The 24,179-nt window shown below is 47.7% G+C and overlaps 1 protein-coding gene across 1 annotated transcript in view; it reads left to right on the top strand.

The window, feature by feature from the left end:
• LOC125757895 (uncharacterized) overlaps window positions 1-22,749 on the top strand; it is a 63,444-nt gene extending 40,695 nt beyond the window's left edge. The window contains exon 2 of the mRNA XM_049414232.1: window positions 22,240-22,749. Within this exon, the coding sequence (XP_049270189.1) occupies window positions 22,240-22,692 (453 nt within the window). The 3' untranslated portion in view covers window positions 22,693-22,749. The remainder of the gene's footprint in view (window positions 1-22,239) is intronic.
• Window positions 22,750-24,179: the final 1,430 nt, after the last annotated feature.

Below are 24,179 nucleotides of genomic sequence, written 5' to 3'. Positions count from 1 at the left end.
ACATCGTGCTTGCATGAGAAGGGAGGGCTTCAGTAGTAAGCCTGCTCCCCCCAGATATCTGCTCTTCCCATCTGCCGCCTGACCTTAATTTCCTCATGAAGGCACTGTTTTGTTTGTGAATAATTTCCAGTGTGATACCCGGCAGCCACCAATGACGCATGCGGAGGCAACGCCTATCGCATGTCACCAAGTCTGCCAAGCTCGGTAGAGGAAGTTTCCACAACCTGGTGCTGCTTCGTTCCGTACCAGAAAAGCGACAGTTGAGAAAAACCGCCAATAGGGAAGCCAAGCTTATGTTTGGCCGCAACGCGGCCGTGCTGTGCGTCACTGGGGGCAGACGCTGCCCGCGAAGGCGGTTTATCACCGGATTTGGCAGCGGCGGCGGCAAGCACACGTGCGCGCATGCGCTCCTCATTCGGCCCGAGAACTGCTAGTCAACAATAGCTACATTGCGGCACACCCCAGGTGTAATCTAAGAGCTCTGCGCATGTGCGGAAGCGGGGCTGCAATGTTTTGGCTGTGGACATTCGCTGTTGCGATAAGAGCAGTGGCGCCGCTCGACGAAGAGCAGTGACGCCACGTTCTAGTACTTTTGCCACCGCTTTCGCCATTTGTAGCTACTACTCGGTAATATAGAATTTAATGGGCGTCACTATTCCTCTATTTTGAGCACTTTATTACCATTTTCAGCTATGTATGCAGAACACGGGAAAACTAAATGTTTTGACATTTTCAACCTGTTGTCCTCTGGTGATGTACGACAGGAGACAAATATGTAGTGGCGGTGGTGGTTTCGTCCAGCTTTGCAAAAGCGAGAAATGTTGGGACACGCCAACGCACTACGGCTGCACCTCTTGCTGATTCCCGTCTCGTCGGCGGTCTTGATTCAAATCACTCTCGAGAAACGCGTTCATGTGGAGGCTTTGAGCTTTGTAGTGTAGCACGAAGCTATTTGTGGCTGTCTCGATAATAACCGCTGACATATTGCCGCCATTTTCAAAATGCACCCGGATGTTTACATACTAGTTCACCTTCAGGTTAAGCGGAAAAAGTATCTGCTTCCTCCCTTGCAAAGAAATCGATCCGAGGCCGATAGGGCTCGTCGCCCGGAAGATACCAAATTTGTGCGGAGGTTTTCGGGATTCGCCGCTGCCGCCTGCTGCGCACTCTAGTCGTAGGCTATAGTGTGAAAGAAATCTCAGAGCTGCATGCATGCTCCTTATCTGTATTTCGTAGGCATGTTCAATCGAGCATAATCGGTGTGCGCTGCACCTTTATGAAGCATCTTCTGCGCGTCGCTTGGTGCTGGGTGATGGGATAAAAGATCGTTTCAGAGCCAGAATTTTTCGAGCGTTGCTACGTGTAGTCCGTCATTACGAAATGTGGACCAATCTAGGAGGTACTCCGATTACCCGTCCAACCTTAAAGGTGCCTTCGAACTGCGACATTCGCCGGCTTGTGCGGTGCGGAAGCCAGTTCGGCGGAAGCCAGATCTGCCGGAACAGCGCTTTATGCGCCGATCGGTCCCATTGTTACGGCAGCTGCCGCCGGATCCCTCATCATGAACCAATCAGAGCGCGAGGTGAAAATTCGAAAAATGCCGGCGTGCTTGTCATATCACAGCCACGGAGGCACGTAGCAACAGCGAAGTCCTTCGTAACCACCCTGTTCTTTTCGACGAGCACAAAGGGGAGTACAATGACTGTTGTCACGAGTAGCAATATAACTCGACTTACTCTTTGCAATATACCATATCGCGATCTCAGAGAAGCGGTAGTATTATCTCGGCTTGTATCGCTGTTTTGTTCAGCGAATGTACGTTTCTGTTCGTCACGTATCGCCGGAAAAAAAGCAATTTTATGGCGGTTTTCTAGGCCTGCTGCCGTAGTTCTGGCAGTACACCTCTGCTCCCCTTTATGGGATTCGCCATAACGACGCTTGATCGCAACGCGAGCCGTGAGAACATCCGGGATATTTGGCGCCTAGTTTTAAATGCGAAGCATTTCTTAGCGAACCTCTGGCACTTTGAGCGTTTCTATCTATCTATCTATCTATCTGTCTATCTATCTATCTATCTATCTATCTATCTATCTATCTATCTATCTATCTATCTATCTATCTATCTATCTATCTATCTATCTATCTAGCCGCCTGCGTCTGGGTGCTCTCATGATGGCCTCCTTAACTTGGTGTAGACCAAAATTTGCATGGGAGGGTAAGAGGATTTGACGAATATGATTGCCGGGTCGTTACATGAATAACGTTAAAATCTTGTCGCGTACGTCGTCAAACCCTTTCCACTAGACACGTATGGCACATACCCGTTTACCACGGGCTGCGGTGTACGGGTATGCGCCACAGGTGATTGACAGTTTATCACGAACGACGAGAACAGACATTGAAGGAAAGCAGATGATTTTTTCAAGGGCTCGTTTATCTTTGTTAGACACAATATTAATGAGAACTAACAGACAATAACGCCAAGGAAAGTACAGGGGGTGTTAACTGTAGTATTTAGAATATAAATGTGAAGAAAGTAAAGCGGACGAAAAGATGACTTGCCGCCGGCAGGGACCGAACCTGCGTGTGCCGGAATCTGCTTTCATCATCTGCTTTCCTTCATTCATAGCGAGGGTCTCGTCCTGGCAGACTTAATGCCTTCAGGTAGTATGCGAGGGATTATTGGTCAGCTGCCAGCTCGTAAAAAGATCACGTGCTACGTGACGCCAACAGGCAAGAAAAGAGTGTTCCACACTCGCCGCCATGGCTGCGATTGGCGCTGACTAACACTCCTAGGTTTAAATCAACATATATACCCCAGAAAGTGGACGGGAGGATGACCGCCGCCGTAGCTCAGTGGTAGAACATCGGACGCGTTATTCGAAGGTCGCAGGTTCGGTCCCTGCCGGCGGCAAGTCATCTTTTCGTCCACTTTACTTTCTTCACATTTATATTCTAAATACTACAGTTAACACCCCCTGTACTTTCCTTGGCGTTATTGTCTGTTAGTTCTCAATAATATTGTGTCTAACAAAGATAAACGAGCCCTTGAAAAAATCATCTGCTTTCCTTCATTCATAGCGAGGGTCTCGTCCTGGCAGACTTAATGCCTTCAGGTAGTATGCGAGGGATTATTGGTCAGCTGCCAGCTCGTAAAAAGATCACGTGCTACGTGACGCCAACAGGCAAGAAAAGAGTGTTCCACACTCGCCGCCATGGCTGCGATTGGCGCTGACTAACACTCCTAGGTTTAAATCAACATATATACCCCAGGAAGTGGACGGGAGGATGACCGCCGCCGTAGCTCAGTGGTAGAGCATCGGACGCGTTATTCGAAGGTCGCAGGTTCGGTCCCTGCCGGCGGCAAGTCATCTTTTCGTCCACTTTACTTTCTTCACATTTATATTCTAAATACTACAGAGAACAGACATTGGTAACTTAAATGCTAGAGCGTTAAGGAAAACCAACATCGGCAGCGTTGACTCAACGAATGGAAAGAATGAAAATTAGGATCCCAGCAGGATCGAACCCAAGCATTCTGCATGGTAATCAGGTATTCTACCACTGAGCCACGCCAGGTCTATAAACTGGTTTGGAAAAACAGCCTACGCACGCGTAATATCGGTGCAACATCAATTGTGGTTGTGGTGCTGGCTATGTAATTTTACAAGAAAGCAATAAACACTACATGATACTGCTACGATTTGTACTCCTACGATACAGGAGTCATATGAGATTAACGTCCGTAGTTCCAGTGTTGGATCGCTTTTATAGCAGTCTAATAAACATTCGTTTGTATTCCTATGATTCAGCAAGCTATATTGAAGCATTGCTCAACCCCGGAAGAATACATTAACGAAAGTTAAGTTATATGATATCCACATCACCGCACCGTAAACTGCACTTCGTCCACCAGAACGACGCAGTGTCCTCTTCATTCCTTACGAGGCTGAGCGATGGCCTCATGCTGACCGAGAATGATGCCAGATTGATTGACAGCCGCTTTGTAGACTAGGCTACGTAGGCTACATACGCCCAGGTAGTCTACGAATACGACAAACACCATCCACTGATATTGGTCTATGTAGCACTATCCAGGTCTACCAGCCTCGACGGCCTATACCTCACCAACGCGAAGGGTGACTTCTGATTCCGACATCTCGCCGGCTCTGTCGACAGACAATTTGTCGACGAAATGACCGAGGCATCCACGAATGCCAACAGCTCTACTATACGATATACTTCGCTACACATGGACCCCTCGTCACCACGATCACGACCGGATCCTATAAGAAGTCATGACCAGCTGCTGGTGCTCACTGATCACGGTGATGGTGCCCTTGTTCAAGAACTGTCAAGAACTTCTTGCACACATGCACACGGGTTTGTGAAACGTGCATGCGTTCTCGGGACACGTATAACCACTACATATCAACTTACCGCTTCTGGTGTTGGCAATACCCACGTTGCCATTGGCAGCGTTACCCAACCGTAAACAGCTGGTTATGTAACACATATGCAGCTCTTCAACATATATATGTGTGCGTATAAAATTTATACAAATCTTTAGCGTCATTTTGTAACGTGTCGCTCAGTAAAAAAAAGTTACGCCACAGTCACCTACCCGCCGCATGCTTCGCATAACATCGACTCCCACGGTACGTGGGATCTGCCGAATTTTTTTGGTTAGTGCTTTAAACGGCAGATGGCGCTCTATCTCGTTTCGGCGGCGTGGTTGGCAAGCAGTGTGGACAATGTCGAATTTCGGCAGCAAGATAATTCTAGTCGCTGCAGACGGCGGATTCCCAAGTGCGAACGAGCCTTAACCCCGGTATTGTCTTCTTTCTCGAATCAAGCTTAGAGTATGCGCAGCTTAGGCTCATTGTGCGCGCACTCGATAGTGGCCGGCAGGTGTCACGCAACGACGCACAATTAAGTGTCGAGAAGATTGAGACCACTGACCGACCGGCGAGTCTAAACCAGGGTGCGGAAACTCCTTATACTCCCATGAGACGCGCTCTCGCATGCTGATATGCTGCGGCACCACCGGCTCCACCATTGGCGGCTGTCAGGTATCTGCTAGAGATAATTCACAAACATAACTTTTTTTTCATGATTTCACTGGTGAGGTCTGAAAATAGAGGGAAAGGGCGCGAAACCGACAGGATGTGGTTGCCGAGGAAGCCCTCCTTTCCCGCTTCGCATGGAAGCACAATGTGTTCGTGCTATCTTGCAGGTCCCCTGGCTGCTCGGGAGACGCTGCCATTCGTTAAATTTTGTTAACGATGTTTTTATCTTTGTTCGTGTATTGTGAAGTGAACAAACTAAAGCAGTCCGATTTCTCAAGAAGAGAAAACTCGACCAACACAAGTAAAATTTAAATCTTTTTTATTAATGACACGTTTCGTACTAAAAAAAACAGACATACACCTAGTGTGAAAGTGTAAATCTGCAAAATCAGCATTTATTTAAAACTGAAACATGCACATACTGAGCAAACATTAAACTCAGAATATCTGAACCAATGCGAAAATTTTTAACAATCACGAGCAGGCCACGTCTTATTTGACTCAATCACGCCTGTTATGACGGCGCACATTTTTCTTACAGAATTTGAATACCAAAGAAGACACAAGTTCAGGGTAAGGTGGAGCATTGAAGCGATGAAAAATCGTTGAAAAGGGAATGCCGCTGGAGACAATGTTTCCACAAGTTGTCTTCGTCAGGGCAGCAGCATTGCCCTGACGAAGAAAATACCACTTGTCGAGACATTCCGTGTTAAACGATTTCTTAAAGCATCAATGATAATATATTAATAATATCTCCAGTTTAACGTCCCAAAACCACGATATGGTTATGAGGGATGCCGTAGTGGAGGGCTCCGGAAATTTCGACCACCTGGGGTTCTTTAACGTGCACCTAAATCTAAGTACACGGGCCTCACACATTTTCGCCTCCATCGAAAATGCATCCGCCGCGGCCGGGATTCGATCCCGCGACCTTCGTGTCAGCAGTCGAGCGCCATAACCACTAGTCCACCGTGGCAGGGCAAAGCATCAATGAGTCCATTATATATATTTCAGTTACAGCATTAGACGTAAAGGCAAACAAAGTTTTAAAGTGGTTAGATGCATTTCCATGAATTGGAAGGAGCCTATAATTGCTTCACTTCATTTGAACTACGTGCCAAAAGTTCAAGATGAACCAGCTGTGTCGCCGAACCAACACGCATTCAAGCATTTCATTAAACGTATTTTGCCGGCAACAGGTAGGCTGCCGTCATGACGAATTTGTCTAGCGACACTGCGCTTATGTCAATCCAGTCAGGCTTGCAGAGAACTGGATTTACTCATGTGCTCATGCAAAATGAATACCTGCTCAAATTGGACCCAAATACTTGTGCTCACCCGCTGTCACTAGGAAACCTAAAAAACCTTCTCGGTACTGGAAATCCATGGTTACCAAACCACAGAGCCGCGCAAAAGATGTGATGCCCCGATTTAGTCATCATCGTCTAGTACTCGCTTGGCCTCCTCGACGTGGCGTCCTTCGGCTTCCGTTCGCTGCAAGCCCCATCAGATGTTTTATCTCTCCCGTATTCATACTTAGCACTCCGACCGACCGAAGATAACCGAGTGCGATCCAACTTGTGATATCCCTGAGCGAGTAGCAAGGGTGAGCGGAGGCAAGCGCTACGAACACAAGTGAACCAGTTCCCGCAGCTTCGCTCAAGTTAAAATTCACAAAATAAGAAATAAAAAGGACAAATAAACTAAACAAGAGCTCTTTACAGTTCAATCAAATTTCTTTATTTGTAAAAACTTGTGAAAGACAATAAATGCGAACATCAACATCGGCCTTACTTCGTTCAACCAGATCTTAGGATGCCCGGCAACCGCTACGACCGCGCACGCTCCTTGAAACCGAAGCTGGTGGTCAGCTTCCGGTTCCCGTCTAAACTTCCCCAAATGACGAGAATGGCACCGGAGTCAAGGTTCGGTTGGTGTCATTTTATTACATTTTTATACGGAAGTAAAAGGTCGAGACTTACTTTGGGCCAGTTGGTTCATACTTGCAGTAAAACAGCACCAGCGAAAAGAGAGGAGCAAAAGAAGAGGGATGACACGTACACAAGAACGTACAAAAAATGTCTCCGCTATTCCACACATACATTCTGTTTCGCAAAACTTGAAGAAAGTTTCTAGGAATGGCGGGAGTAAAGTGGCAGGTTAAGGAGGGAAGCTGTTGGAGCCCTGTGGATAAAAAATCTCGGTGAGTCCTGTGCCATCATACCGTCTGCTATGCCTTTAGAGAAAAATGCCTGATTCCTTACAGGACCTGTTCCGCACGCACGGTAGGAGTGACCATTTGAAGCTCATGTATTTTCTTATCTTTTGTTTATTCGTGCACTTCCAGTACTTATTCTTCGCAGCTATTGACTAAACTTTCAGTTGTTAGTGCGCCCTGCGCAGGTATCGTTCCTTTGCTTTCGCTAGCGCTGTTTTACTCGAAGTTAAACAAATCCTGGCGCGTTTATGTTCAATCATCGATCTACGGAAGAATGCATAGCGTGCAAGGGATACGCTTGTAAATGCGGCTGTTTTCGCAGCAAATGTGCGGCGCAAGAGAGGTGGCGTAAACGTGGCGCTGTCGGCCGCAGTCTAATGTCTGACACCGTCTCTTAGGCGGTAGTTGGCTTCATCTGGGAGGCTACATCCATAGGCGTATCTGCTGGGGAGGGGGGGGGGTGGCAAGGGGTGCTCTAGCCCCCTCACTGAGAAAAGTTAGGGTGGCGGAGCCCCACTCTCCCCCACTTTCGGCAGTGGTCCTTGTCGGCTGCACACTGGGACACCATCAACTGACGCGAAGCTTCGTTCATCACAGCAATCACGCGATTATCTGATGAAATTTATCCTACGCGTCTAATGAGCGAAACGTAAAGAGAAAAATTAAAAGGTCTGTTCATTTCCTCATTACGTTCCTTTGCTTCGTATGAATCGCAAAGCGTTCGGCTTTCACGCACCTGGCGGCGCAGTTTTCGGTCACCATTTGTCAGGAAGAACAATCTCTATACACAGACCTCATATGTCCAAATCTGCGGTGCAAAATGAAAGTCGGTACCCTGTAATGCGCTCTACCGCAATTGCGACTCGCACAGTCGGATGCATTCGGGACGGTCGCCATGCTACAGTTTCTCTTACCTGATGGCGGGTTAACACTTCCGTCTCGCCGAATATGACTCTAAGTGCATCCGGCAACTGTATCTGAAAATGCCAGGTCGAAAACTTAGCTAAAGCCAGGAATGAAATTCTGAACCATTAAAGGAACATGTGGGTTAACGTTACGCACCTCGACAGCGTAGCTGCCAGGTCTGAGTATCCTCCGGTATTCGGCTCGGGAAGATGTCCTGATTCCCTTCTGCGGTCGGTAATTCTCAAAGATGCATGGGCGACGGGAACACCGTTGTCATCCTTTATGATGTCACGTACGCCTATAGAAAGCAAAGGGGGCAAAAGTGTTCTTAATGTGCGATGGAAGCAATCATTGATGATACAGCACTCATTAAATCTAAGAGGCAACGCTCCGCAGGAAAGCTGGGTATATTATTAAAAATGGTAAATAACAACACTGTTAATAATGTAGTCAATATGTAATAATATAGACACACGCGTGAGCAATTCAGGTTAATAAAATAAAAAAATTCGGAGATCCCACGTATCGTGGGAGTCGATGTTATGCGAAGCATGCGGCGGGTAGGTGACTGTGGCGTAACTTTTTTTACTGAGCGACACGTTACAAAATGACGCTAAAGATTTGTATAAATTTTATACGCACACATATTTATGTTGAAGAGCCGTATATGTGTTATATAACCAGTTGTTTACGGTTGGGTAACGCTGCCAATGGCAACGTGGGTATTACCAACACCAGAAGCGGTAAGCTGATATGTAGTGCTTATACGTGTCCCGAGAACACACGCATGTTTCACGAACCCGTGTGCATGTGTGCAAGACGTTCTTGACAGTTCTTGAACAACGGCATCATCACCGTGATCAGTGAGCACCAGCAGCTGGTCATGACTTGTTATAGGATCCGGTCGTGATCGTGGTGACGAGGGGTCCATGTGTAGTGAAGTATGTGGTATAGTAGAGCTGTTGGAATTCGTGGATGCCTCGGTCATTTCGTCGACAAATTGTCTGTCGACAGAGCCGGCGACATGTCGGAACCTGAAGCCACCTTTCGCGTTGGTGATGTATAGGCCATCGAGGCTGGTAGGCCTGGATAGTGCTACGTAGACCAACATCAGTGGATGGTGCTTGTCCTATTCGTAGACTACCTGGGCACATGTGGCCTACGTAGCCTAGTCTACAAATGGCTGTCAATCAATCTGACATCATCTTCGGTCAGCATGAGGCCATCGCCCAGCCTCGTAAGAAATGAAGAGGACACTACGTCGTTCTGGTGGACGAAGTGCACTTTACGATGCGGTGATGTGGATATCATATGTAACTTTCGTTAATGTATTCCTCCGGGGTCGAGCAATGCTTCAATATAGCTTGCTGAATCATAGGAATACAAACGTAACGTTTATTAGACTGCTATAAAAGCGGAGCCAACACTGGAACTACAGACGTCAATCTGATATGACGCCTGTATCGTAGGAGTACACATCGTAGGAGTATGATGTAGTGTTTATTGCTTTTTTGTAAAATTAGATAGCCAGCACCACAACCACCATTGACGTTGCACCCATATTACGTCTGTGTAGGCTGTGTTTCCAAACCAATTTATAGACCTGGCGTGGCTCAGTGGTAGAATACCTGATTGCCACGCAGAATACTTGGGTTCGATTCCTGTTGGGATCCTAATTTTCATTCTTTCCATTCGTTGGGTCAACGCTGCCGATATTGGTTTTCCTTAACGCTCTAGCATTTAAGTTACCAATGCCTGTTCTCGCCGTTCCTGGGTAGATATAAACTGTCAATCACCTGTGGCGCATACCCGTAAACCACGGGTATGGAAAGGGTTTGGCGACGTACGCGACAGGATTTGAACGTTATTCATGTCATGACCCGGTAGTCATATTCGTCAAATCCTCTTACCCTCACGTGCAAAGTTTGGTCTACACAAAGTTAAGGAGGCGATCATGAGAGCACCCAGATGTAGGCGGCTAGATAGATAGATAGATAGATATATACGTAGCTAGAAACGCTCAAAGTGCCAGAGGTTCGCTATGAAATGCTTCGCATTTAAAACACTGTCTGTGAGCGTATCTGAAAAACTCGTTGTTCAATACACTGCTTGGAACACTTCCGTTTCACTGAAATAGTTCCTGATTTTTTTCGCAATGAAAGCTGCCTTTCCACCATATAGGAGCGGGAAAGATTTTTTTTTTCGCGAATTCTTTTCTGGTTCAGTTTCACAGCATAAACCAAACGACATATGAAGACGAAACACGTGGTGACAAACCGCACGTTAGTATCAGGTTTGCCCAAGTGAACCTGCATGGCATAAGAGGCCGAAACTACGCAGTGTGTGAAAGGGGACGCCGTTGCTGAGGGCTCCTTAATTCGTCTGGTGAGCAGGAACTTAATGTATGCTCAGTATAATAAAAAGGTGGGCGAGTTGGTATTGTTTCATAATGAAACGGGGGTGCGAATAAAACGACACACAAAAAAAGATCGACACAGGACAACGCGCTACTAGCAACTGACTTCTTTATTCAGGAAAAAACATATTTAAAACGCTCTTCAGTCAGATCAAACTCAACGATTCGATAAGAGAGGATGCGATAAGAGAGGATGTAGCATTAAGCACATGAAACAATTTGTTCCTTGCCCCAGTGGCGTTGTGTACCGAATACCGTTGTCTTGCGGCAGGGCGTACATTTGGGCAAACAGGAAGGTGCCCTAATGTGCGTCTTCGTGAGCACCACAGTTCTTTGATAGGCCGGCCGCTTACGCATCGGGCATTGTACTGCAAGGAGTGTAAAGAGTGCAAAGAAGGTAGATGCAAGCCTCTTTTTGAGCAAACAACAGTAATGCAAAGCACAAGGGCTCCACAGAGAGGGAGATAATAGAGGCCTCCCATATCGGGAAGGGGAGGCCGACTTGCATCAGTCATCCTTCTATTAATCTGCAGCAGGGTGAGATATCCCTTTTTGGAACGACATGTGAGGTGATTCGTACTGAGCTCTAGTTTTTAATCTTTTTATGTCGACTCATTGGGTTTAATCTTATCTAACTGCGTCTTTAATATGTTTTTTTCCTGAATAAAGAAGTCAGTTGCTAGTAGCGCGTCGTCCTGTGTCAATCTTTTCTTGTGTGCCGTTTTATTCGCGCCCCCGTTTCGTTATGTATGCTAGTACGTTTGAATTTCTCCCTCGCCAGAACGCGCTGTTGGGAACGAAACTCTGGATCCCATTCGCTGCAACCATGAGCCATATCATAGAGAGTTTTTATTTGACACTTCGGCCGTAGGTCCAGCCTTCCTCAGAAAGGTTCTGACGGAGTCTGGGCCCGTAGCCGAAATGTCAAAAAAGTCGACAAATTATATATATAGGCGGCCAGGAGCAGACTGTTGAGCTGCGAAATACATGTGGTGAGTATCTGGAGTGATTGTAAGAGCAGAAGTTGTTGAAGCGTTGGGAGCTAAGCGCGCAGGTTTTACACGATCGACGGAAACTCTTCCCGGCAGTTGATGAGCAGGAGGAAGTATTTAGGTGTGCAATTGAGGACCTTTAACGGACCATCATACAGGGGCTGTAAGGGAGGCCGCATGACATCATGTTGCACAAAAACGTGCGTGCAGTTTTGTAGGTTAGGACTCACAAACACATGACGGGATGTTCGTCGTTCATATAGCCACCTCCATTTGTTAAAACCTTTCATTCGTCATTTAGTCTCCATCCCGTGTTTGGCGGCGCTGTTTAGTTCCCGATCATATAAAAAAGACTAACAAGAGGGGCTAGTTGGTACGAGCTGATATGAACGCTATCATAGGACTAGTTTGCCCTGTAAAATGTAAAACTTGTCCCTCATGTCTTCATTCCCAGGCATGCTATTCCTACTGCTCCGATTCCTGTGTGCTGTTTGCTGGATTTAACCTGAAGCTTTCATGACCTGGTTTTACGCTTCGTTATAACGTCAACTATTTGCCTCTTAGACATTTTTTTTCATACAGCTAACGCGGAAGCTATATAGCTTTACACTTTCCCTGCACTCATCACTGTTTGTCATCCTGGTGGCTGCAGGGCCAACGAGGCAATTGTTGAGATGGACGTGTTGTCTTAACTATGCCTATCTGGGTTCACCCGATGTCTATTTGGCCGAGGCTCTTTAAAGCAAGGAATGTGCCATTCGCAGTGCAGTCAGCGGTAGAAGCCGAGATGTAAAACTGGTTGAACTAGAAATACTCACAGCCGTGCATGAATACAGCGGAGTATGCCACGCCAGCCGTCCCCGTGATAAAGAAAGACGGCAGCATACGGCTATGTGGTGACTACAAGGCAACGATAAAACCCTGATTGGAAATTACACACTACCCGCTGCCTAAAATCGATGATCTATTGGCGGCGTTATCCGGGGGGATGCATTTTATTAAGATCGAACTCAACAGGGGCTTGCTAACAAGTACTCACGTCGCAAGATCCAAAGAAGTACTTAACTTTGAACACGCAGAATGGGTTGTTTACATCCCACAGGCTATCATTCGGTATTGCGTCAGTGCCATATATTTTTCAGGAAATATTGAACACGATGCTAAGGGGCCTTAGTGCAGTTTGTTGTTATCTCGATGACATCTTAGTCACAAGAATAACCACTGAAGAACGCTTCATAAACCTAGAGGCACTCTTGAAACGTTTGTTTGAGCGAGACATCAGCGTAAACAAAGAAGAAATATGTGTTTTTTTTTTTTTCAAATAACCTGGGGCAGGAAACTTGTTCAGAAGAAATATCTGCGTCAACGTACACAATTGAAGCATTCATAGACGCTACGACACCGACAACACACACACCAACTGCAGTCCTTCCTAGGTGTCGTGAACTATTATGGAAAGTTTGCGCCTAATCTGTCAGCAGTTGCAGCGCCATTTTACCAGCTTTTACGGAAGGATGCTCCTATGCGCTGGGGCTACTGCTGCCAAGAATCGTTCACAGAAGTTCATGAGGATGGCTTGGTGGGCTAGTTGCTACAGCATCATGAAAAGTTACAGCGCAAATAGACGGGGACGAAGGAAGAACACACATATCAGCGCCATGTCTTGTGTGTCCTTCGTTCGTCCCTGTCTATGTGCACTGTGACCTTTCACGTTCAAAGAAGTTAAATGAATGCTGTCATCTCTGCGGGTTCTGCCTTAATAGGACCCGGATAGACTGTTGAAGCTGGCCTATGACGCGCCCGCCACGGTGGTCTAGTGGTCAAGGTCCGCGATTGCTTACCCGCAGGTCGCGGGATCGAATCGCGACAGCGGCGGCCGCATTTTCAATGGAAGCGAAAATGGTCGAGGCCCCTGTACTTACATTTATGCGCACGGTAAAAAACTCCAGGTGGTCAAAATTTCCGGACCCCTGCACTACGGCGTCTCTCGATAATCATATCGTGGTTTTGGGACGTTAAACCTCATCAATTGTTAATTATGGCCTGTGACACATTGCAGCATGGGGTAGATGCAGTGCTGTCCCATGTTTTGGAGGAGGCCAAGTCTAGGCCGGTGGCGTTTGCTTCGCGCACGCTGTCCGAGGCAGAGAAGAAATATAGCTAGCTTGAAAAAGAGGCATTGGGCATAATTTTTTGGCATAAAAGAGTTGCACTGCTGTATTTATGACCAGGTATTCACGTTAATCACTGATCATAAGTGGTTACAGCAAATTTTGGGGCGAACAACAGGCATCCCGTCTATTGTGGCTACGCGACTACAGCGTTGGGCTGTGATACTGTCGGCATACTCATGGGACCTTCTTTATAAGAAGTGAGCCGATAACGCAGAAGCTGATTTTTGCTCCCCTTTGCTGCTGCGAGGTGTGAAAGGTGAAACGCAGGAAACTGAAGAGACTACATTCATTGCACCTTCAGCGCCGTGGCCGCGCATACACATAAATTTTGCAGGACTATTTCAACATTCAATGTTTCTCATAGTGGTGGATGCTCACTCGAAGTTGCCAGAAGTTTTTCTGATGCATTCGAGTACTACAGATGCCACAGTCGAGTATTTACGACATGTTTTCGCTCGTTTTCGGTTCCCTGAAACAATTGTGTCGTATAACAGTCCACCATTCACATCTCAGAATTTCAAGCAGTTCATAAGGCAGATGAGTGGCCGGCACGAGCGAAGAGCGCCCTACAATCCTAGCGTCAATGGACTCGCGGAAGGTGTGTACAAACCCTGAAGAACGCCCTACGGAAGGAAGACGCGCGTAAAGCTCTACAAGTTCCTGCTCGCTTATCGGTACACGCCCCACGCCACGACGCACGAGGCACGAGCTAACTTGGGGCAACGCTTGCGCACCCGCCTTGATATGCTCAAACCGACCGTGAGGGAAAGGGTGGCTTACAAACAGTTCAGAGATGCGGTGAACCAACATTGTCATGTGCGCGAAGTGACTGTTTGGGACCATGATCTCGCACGCAGTTAAGGCTCTGATATACTCCAGCGTAACGTCGACGAGCGCGCGCGCGCGTCACGGCGACGTTACGTCAGCAAAAAACAGCCTTCTATAGTCCGGCGTCGGCTGACCGTCGACGCGGCCGACGGCTGCTGGCGCGCTCGGGCGTCGCTTGGCGCCGAATAGAGCCTGCTGCATTTCGCGCCGGCCGCGCCGAACTCGCATGTAGAGGAACCTGCTTCGCGGGCTGTTTCGTCGGTTCCCGACAGGTGGCGCGGGCGTTCTTCGCTTTACTGCGCATGCGCTCCTCTAGATGTGATCGCACCGGCGCGTTGGAGCCGGCTCCACTGTAGCGGAGACCGATTTGCGCCTGGCGTAGCGTCGTCGGCTCGGCGTGACGAAACGCAACGTCCTCGCGGGCGCTCGCGTCGGACGTCGGAGTATAACAGAGCCTTTACAGCGGACAGCCCAAATGAATGCCAGCGGTGGTGATTTGCTCCAAGCGAACCAGTGTCTTTCAGACTACGAGCATCTGCCCTTGCAGGATGCTTGGAGTGGCGGCGCCACAAGAACCACCTACTTCAAGGCACGATAGTGCTTGCCGAAAACGCCGTGAATGACGATGGCTTCCCCGTCTGGTCACAGAGCGACACCGAACCGGAGTTAGCACCTTCATTGCCTACAGCTAGTGTTTGGCCTTCACTAGCTACGTATAATGATGTCGCTGACGGACACTTCCCACTCCCGACCACCTGATTGGTTTTTAGAGCTAATGTGAAATATTAGCTTCATAATTAAAGCAGAGGAAGTGTGTTCGCGATAGCGCACCTGATAATCAGACTGCCGTTAGTGCGCACGTGCGCACGCCTGATTAAAACGTACCGCTCAATGATCTATCACCTTATTCGTGATGTAACCGTTAGCCCGTAACCATCAGGCAATGAACGCTGTTTTCCTTGTTGGAACCCTGGCCTGTTCAGTTCATGGTTGACATTCCAGCATTCAACAGTGACATCGCTATTTTAAGCTCAAGCTTCTTGTCGCTATCTTTTTTTCAACACAGACAGCTGGGTGCAGCGTTGCTTCTTTGTCACGAGTGCTCTGTCTCGTCCTTTTTTTTGTCACAATATCTGCGAGTGGTGCATGTCGCCCCTGCAACACGGCTTTGCCAAATGGCTGCCGTCGGTTGAAGTGTGCTGAATGTGAGTACCCTTTCATTCGGGACTCTGCAGGCTGGGCTTCAGAGCACGTTTAGGAGTAGGGAAGAGGATGAGCGTAACACGTGGCGGTGCGTTAATTGTGGATGCAAGAACTGCAATTAAGGGTGCAGGAAAATAGGCAAGATAAGCTTAGCTCCTTGCTATCTGTCCTACATTGATAGAAGGCCCGACGCTATTGCGGGCCTACCTGAGCAATGAAATGAGATAAAGGTCATGCTGTCTGTCAAATATAAAATTTGAAAGAAGCGAGTGTAACAAAACAAGAAAATTGGCAACTTAATGAGGAAGGAAGAAAGAAAGGAAACAAGCGGAAATACTGGGAGGTTAGCCAGTTCTTAGACCGGCTGGCTACCCTGTGCTGGGGGTAGCGGTAAGGGGGACAAAAGGTGATAGGAAAGAGATATCACAAAAAACAGTAAAGAGCGAGGGAAGGAAGAAAGGAAAGGAGAATATGACGCTGCTTAAAGTGTGTCTCTAAGACCAGTTGTGCGCAAAAAAAAACGCAATAATGCTTTCAAAGAATTCTGTGCTGAGGACAGACTCGGCCAGTTTCCGGGAACGCGTTTGATTGCTGTAATATGTTACTGGGGGCCTATTATTCATAACAAGGCACATCGCTTGCTGCAGCGCGCTACAGATAAATTATTAAAGTCAGTTTTGTTACCAACTGCAGTCTCAGTTTCGGTTTGAAAGAGCTCCTAGAGCGACAGGCCGCCCGGTTCAGCTAGCGCCATCTAGCATGTGAAACAGCACGCTGAACTGTGAGGCACTTCCGCGCTGCCTGCATCGCCTGCTGGCGTTCTTTCGGCTGCCATATGTGTTGTGCCGTCATCGTCGTCATCATCGTCGTCTGGTGGCAACGACTTTCTCAAGGATTCCACGCTTTCTTCATGGTCGCTGCGGGCTCGGACTTGCGAGCGCATGCGTAGAAAAAGCTCAATGGCGACTGAGACGTTATCATACTAGCTGCGCTTGCTGGGAGCTCGAGCGCAGTGGTGACGTCTCGGTAGTTGGGGGTCACCTTCTGGTCTCCTCAAATGATGTCAATGTCGCGAGGTGTGGCGTAAAGCACTGGATCGCGCACGCGAACTTCAAAATTCATATAAATCATCTCCAAAACGATATTTAGTTGGGATTTGGCAGGTGGTATACGCATCTTAACGAAAAAAAAAAAGAGGATGACCTTATTTTTAGGTCTGGCGGTCCCATGCCGCCAATTTCCCACAGGGTCAGTGCCCTCCCAAGCGAATATGAACTATGTTCTGCCGAGCACCAGGCCGGAAGAGCGCTTGTACCTATTTTACCGGTAGGAACCCGGCAGCAGCAATTCTCTGCCCCCCACAGCTGCGGCGGATGCTCAACTATTTCACCAAGGCTGTGGTGGGTTAAGGTGCGCCCAGGGGCCTTTACAGAACCTCATGGGGCCACCTTTCGAGATGAGCGGCTGAGATAGCCCGCAGGCAATCTCAGCCGCAAAAGATTTGTCAGTACTCCTATAACACTGCGCGAAACGCTATGCCACTAGGTGATCACGTGTACCCCCTTGCTAAGAGCTAGTTTTCCTTGCTACCCACTTTCCTTTCCTGTTTGAGCTTTTGAAGGAACTTATCAAAAACTATCGAAACTGAGAAGCTGTATAAGTATGCCTAAATATTGACGTGTTGTCCCAGGCGGTGCCCTGACGGGGACACCAAGGCGACGACGCATATGTTGCCCGGTGTGTTGTATTCGTTGTTACATGTTGCGCTAACATAACGTCAACGTATTCCGGTCGATGACGTCACATGTGGTATCACGTGCGGTCTGACGTCACTTGTGCAACTACGGGTGCAAATTCCGAATGCATGCAAACCTTTTGAGGCCGGGAGAGTTTCAAAATGATTTTTTCGAAATGTTTGTTTCAAACAGTAGATAGCCACTACTCTGGGTTGTCATCCTACTCATGTTTGCAAAGCAGTTCACATAAAACAAATTGTCAAGAATATAGACATAATTACGCGTGCCCGGCGCAAGCGAGAAAACGCATCCAAGGTTTAGCGAAATACCAGTTTGAAAGTAGCGGCCCGCGCTTCCGTGCTCCGTGTGTACGTGACCACACAAATGAATCTGATGCGCGGTTAACTTAACTATCTACTTGAATATACGTTGTGGAACCACGCTTCACCGAACAAAGCCAAAAACGGCTATGTGAAGAGAGAGCTGCGCTTGAACGAAACATTGTTATCCCATCCCATAGAAAACATGCATTACGCATGATTCCCATTCCAGTTAAACGACTGTAGATCATAACTTTGAGCGACTAGCCTTAGGGAATCGCTACGGAAGTCTATGTATGGCCTCAACCGAGGAGAACAGTGCATAATATAACAGCGAATATCGATGATAAGGCTATCAGAATTAATGTAGTGTAGAGACACAGCGTAGTCGTAGCATGATGATTCACTGCAGCATGACTTCCCTATAGACACGCACAGTCGCGTACGTATCTCATCGGCACGTTGGCCCGTTTTGTTGGCCCTATCACAAGTGATAGGGGCCAACACTGACTAGGGCAAAATAGCGATGCTTCTGCAACTCCAGACAGAACCTTTTCTTTGCATTCAAATTTTGCGTTGTATGACATTTTGCATGACGGTTCTACTCACGTCACGAGACTCTCCCGCAGGTGACGGTGACCGGAGATCCGCTGCTGCGCTCCTGTACGGAAAACATGCCTTCCTTCAGTGTACCCAGTATAATCAGATGGCTTAAAACGCTTTATACGCCACACTCAAAATAAAGTCCATTACCTTCTTCACTGTTTCGTTCTGAACGACGACAGGCTCGCATAGGATTCGGTGGCGAACGTGCAGGTTCATTTTCCTTTTGACCCAGTTCCTGATGCCGAACAACTTTCAATAGAAGCACGCACAAGGACACAGCAAAGCCCCGCCACGGTGGTCCAGTGGCTATGGCGCTCAACTACTGATCCGAAGGTCGCGGGGTCGAATCCCGACCGCGGCGGCTGCATTTTCGATGGAGGCGAAAATGTTTGAGGCCCGTGTGCTTAGATTTAGGTGCACGTTAAAGAACCCCAGATGGTCGAAATTTCCAGATCCTCCACTACGGCGTCTCTCATAATCATATCGGGGTTTTGGGACGTAACACTCTAGATATTATTATTACTATTAAGGACACAGCTAAAGTAGCGATGGCGGCTTGACGCAGACATCGCGCCACATCGGTCTTTTCGTCAAAGGTCCGAGGGGTGGCAGAAACTTCTCCCAAGGCTTTTTGCACTATCTCCGGAATTCGCGCACGTTTTGTACTGATGGGCGTCGACACGATAAATTCCGAGAAAAGTGCAATTTATTGCTTCAACGCCTCCCCACTCTTTTTTTAAGCGCTTGCGCCAGGCGACGGGGCACTTTTTTTTTTTAACTTCCTGCCTGAGTATGCTATTTCGACAAGTCGAGGTGGCGCCGCACATCCTACATGCACGACATTAACTCCGGCGGCACCACATTCAGCATTCCCGAGAACTGGCTCAAAAGGCACTGCCTCACCACCCGTCACTTGGCGCTATCAGTAAATGGCCAGGCTCTTTTGCGTCTGTATGCCACAGCAGCTTACCGAGGAGAATCCAGACCTTTAAAGGGTGCCCGAGTAGGCGTGTCGGTATAGAACAATTATGAAAATTGAACGCACGGAATTCACACAAGGAAAGCAAACAAAGCAGTACTAAGGGGTGCGCTTTGTACTGTCTGGTCTACTTTGCTTGTGCAAATTCGGTGTGCTGAATTTTCGTAATGACGCTTGCTTTTGTATCTGCTCCTAAATGCTGGCTGTAGTCTTTACGAATGATCATCTCACTTTAAAGACTGGTCTTCAAATGCGTGTATTTTCTCGTTTAATTAAGCCGTATTGGTGGACGTATCCCTTACGCGTCTCTGCCGAGTCACAGGAAACGCAGACCTATTGTTTAGTGCGGTGAGGAATATTTATGGATACTGTAGAGACAGTGACCTCGCAGTTCTTGATATTTCGCGTTGTTCGGTGGTGTCCATGGGCGGATCCCCGCTAATAGGCTGAGTCACATAGTAATTTCTGTGCATGCGCAGCACACCTCTGGCCTAAACACGGCCCATGTGTGGCTGCCGCCAGCGTTGTTCTACAGATGTTTGCTTGCGACAGATGCGATACTGACAAGCTTACTTCACTTTTTGTTTCGTTGTGAGCGGGTTGCACTATCTGTAGCTTTTACATGCGTTATCGCCTGACTTAGTGGCGCGCTCAAATGTATCTGAACATTCGCGAATATTTTCTTCTTCACGAGCCTAATGGAGTGAATTATCGAACGCACGTGACCACCGGCGGTCGAGCTCGATTCTGCTGTCACATGTATAAAAGCCCACGCATTAGATCTCTAACCGAGGTTCTCTATGACCGACGACCGCGCTTACCGCTTTCATTGTCATACGAATGCGCTGTCATGATGGACACAAGTTCACCCAGTAAACAGTTCAATCTTTGCTGAGTTGGCACCTGCGTATTTCACGGTAACATGTGACGTCTGGGTGAGGTGCTGGGCATCGATCCAAGCACCGTGCGCGGACACGTGACAGGACACAGGCGGTACGTGACACTGACGGCAAGATTGCGGTCTAAGGGTTCATATCTTTTTTTAAAGAAAAAAAGGGAAGCGAAAGGAACCAGTTCAGTCGTACAACGCGATATTCACGTGCCTACGCAATGCGAGACGATCATTACTGATTGCTGCTACCCCCCTGCTATTTCGTTTTCATCATGGCATCGTGGCTTTAAACTCATTGTCAACCGCCCGCGCATGCAGCAGGGCTGATTAAGGTGATGTCCCAATGATGATCGCACCAAACCTAGGATTTGAGAGAGGGGAAGAATCGAAACACCCGTAGCCTGGCGGCACTGCCTAGTTTTTCAGCTTTCATCTAACGGGGTCCTGTCGGTCGATGCCGTGAGACACCGGAACGAACATGGCTGTTGCCTTGCCCCAGCCCACTAGCCCCCGACTTTATGATTATCTGTGGTGGAATATTGCGCTCAGACTTGACGTCGATTCGCTCCTTTCCTTCCAAGACAGCCAAGTGGCCAGCGTGGATTTTTTGCAGTCAAGGGCGATGACACGAGATGTGATGCTGAGCCCACATTCGGACGACAAAGTGCTGGTTGCTTTCCTTGAGCGAATATGTGCGGACAATGTCGAGACCTTGTGTGTTGCAAATTGCTTGATGGCTTCGCCCGACCGGCTACTGGACTGCATTTCGGGGCTCTCCAACCTCGTTCAACTAGACTGCGTCAGCTGCCATATAAGGCCGCAGCGCCTAGTTCGGACTATATCCACCAAGCTGCCTGAGCTGAAAAAGCTGTCCTTTTCCATCAACTGTGAGTGGCCAAGTTTTGCAATTGTCCTAGAGAACAAAAACATTGCTACCTATTCCATGCCTAAACTGCAACGCATTTACGTGGAAGTTTCTGGTTACGTGGAAGTCTCTGACGAAAGCTATTGCATCATCGCCACAATCGTAACAATATCTCCGCTTCTAAGACACCTACATGTTCATGACATTAGCGGACGCCATGTTACTAGTATCGGTAATTGCGCCAAGTTCGTCAATGATCCTCAACATCTCACCATCTTCACATACACGTGCCAATATGCTCCGAAATTGGCTCTGTGGTCTGAATATTTGAGCGAAACAAATGGAGTATTGCAAGTGACCGACGTCCGTATCACTGCGGCAATTTCAGGCAATGTCACCTATCGCATGATGCCGTATACCACATGCACGTGTGTCTACCTTGAGAATGTTTATACCTCGCAAACACTGCGATCGCCGAAACAACAGCTAATCCTGGCTTTTGAAACGGACGATAATTCACCGGAGATGCTGTCAGAACTGGCTGAAAGGTCGTGGTGGTCTTGGTATCGGTACTTGACAATTGCCCCATTGCCACGACGGGACCCGGCTGAAAATTATGCTATCGTTCACCCCGTTGAAACCACGTCCATGACGTCGGCACTAAATTTAATTTCTGCATTCACGAACCTCACCGAGCTCAACCTGACTTTCTGCCACTTCGATTGTGGGTTAGACTGGAGGGACATCGTTGCATCTGGAACATTCTTGAAGATTCGAGCACTTTCGCTCGCACAGTGCGCTTTCATGTTAGCAGATTCTGTCGAAGAACTAGCATCCTCGTGCCCACTGTTGAATGAACTTGACGTGCGCGCTCTCGGAACCACGTGGACTGGATCTTATAGATGTGCATCGTGTTGTGAACCCTCTGTTTCCTTCAACGGGGACACCGTGAAAACGCTTTGCGAAAGGACGAGACTGCAGCGGCTCACCCTGCGCGATGTTTCCCAGAGAAGGTGCCTGGATTGGTTGTCGCAGGTCAGACTAGTTCAGCTGCGACTCGATTGGCTACCAGTGCCTTGCTGCTTGACAAAGCATATGGTGAGATGGCTAAGTGTGAATCAGCACTTACGATCCATTACATTAAGGCCTTTGGGTGTGGCCTTCAGAGATGTTTGTGCTGAAGTGCGCAAAACCATCATGCCGTCTCTTCGAGCTCTAACAATAATTTCAAGCGCTTACATTTATCGAGAAAGTGTCCTGAATGAGGTGAGCAGCACGTTGTCGCACCTACCAGCTTTACAAACTTTCCATGTGCATTTTCCTGCATTGCGATGCCAGGCGTTCAAGTTGACTTGGACGCGCCGAAGCCCCCTCTGCGTTGAAACCGTGCAACAGGATGTCCCGAGTGGCGATTTCATTTTTCACGCTCCCTGCCCTCGAGATTGCAGCATGGACACGTTCATTGGATTGATAAAGCCTCATAGTTGAACAGCGGTCGCTGCATCTGCTCAGATTGAGCGAGCGAAAATGCATTGCGTGTGCAACTTCGCACCTTTGTTCCCCAGCACGCTTTTGCTACCTATTGGCTATGTTTCCCTTTTCGCGGTAGTGTTCACGCCGGCGTTGGTTCTAGTAACTTGAATGATTGTGATGTTTACTTGTTTATATGTGTCATTCTTTTTAAGGCTGATTTGTATGATATGCGTTCTTTTAACGATGCGGTGTTTCGTATTATATTTGAAGTGGTATCAAAGGGGCTTTTGGATCATCTTTGAAATTTTATCATCAGTTTGTTGCCTATAATTCCGTGACATATTCAGATCAAATAAAGCAGTGCTGTCCCTAAAACGTGTGTTTAAGGGTATCACATTGATTTATGCCCACAATATTGCGCTGAAATAGTTTTTCAATTCGTCATCCCGTCATAGGATGAAATAATTGTTGCAATTTAGCTTTTTTGTGTTTTTGGTCACTTAGAAATAGGCCCACTTTAGCTGATCCACTTTGCATTACACAAAACAATGCTAACAAGAATCAACGAATGGCCGCAGTGGATGAGCGGGGATCGGACTTGAAATTGAGCACGAACACATCGTGCTTGCATGAAAAGGAGGGCTTCAGTGGTAACCACCCTGAGTTCTTTACAGATGCCTCAAAGTCTAACACTTCTGTGTCGTGCGCAGCCGTTGGTCCATCCTTTTTCGATTCCGGTATTCTGCACCCTGATTCCAGTATCTTCACGGCAGAAGCCTACGCGATACTTGCGGCAGTTAAACACATAAAACAGTTAAAACTACAAAAGGCAGTGATATACACGGATTCATTAAGTGTAGTGAAAGCTTTAAAAACTATGACAAAACACACAAATCCGGTCCTTGTCTCGCTCTACTCTATTTTATGCACGATCTACTCACTTAAACAACACGTCGTAGTGTGCTGGGTGCCAGGGCACCGCGAGATACAAGGCAACGTGTTGGCGGATCAGCTAGCAGCATCCGCCCACGAAAACAGTCCCAATACATCTGTAGCTATCCCTCCAATAGACTTAAAACCATTCCTCAAAAGAAAGCTCAGGGCCTTTTGGCAGAGCACATGGGATAGGCACACACAAAATAAACTGCACGTTATCAAGCCGCAACTAGGTAACTGGCCGCCAGTATCAAAATCACGCCACACAGAAGTTACACTCTGCAGACTTAGGATTGGCCACACATACAGTACACATTCATACATTTTGTCCGGAGGCGTTCCACCTGTGTGTGACCATTGTGGCGACCCCCTCACTGTACTCCACACCTTACTGCAATGCAGGGAACTAGACGCTCTCAGAAAAAAGCATTTTTCATCTGTATACCTGCAGTACCCTCTTCATCCTGCTATGTTCATTGGCAGAGAACCCCTTTTTAAATATCAGTCCCTCTTTGAATTTTTAAAAAGTGTACATAATTTCAACGTTATTTTTCCAGGCGCTCCGT

The sequence above is a fragment of the Rhipicephalus sanguineus genome, chromosome 1 (assembly GCF_013339695.2).
Source record: "Rhipicephalus sanguineus isolate Rsan-2018 chromosome 1, BIME_Rsan_1.4, whole genome shotgun sequence".
Lineage (NCBI taxonomy): Eukaryota > Metazoa > Arthropoda > Arachnida > Ixodida > Ixodidae > Rhipicephalus > Rhipicephalus sanguineus.
The sequence above is the reverse complement of the archived record's forward strand: the minus strand, read 5'-3'. Positions and strand labels throughout refer to the sequence as shown.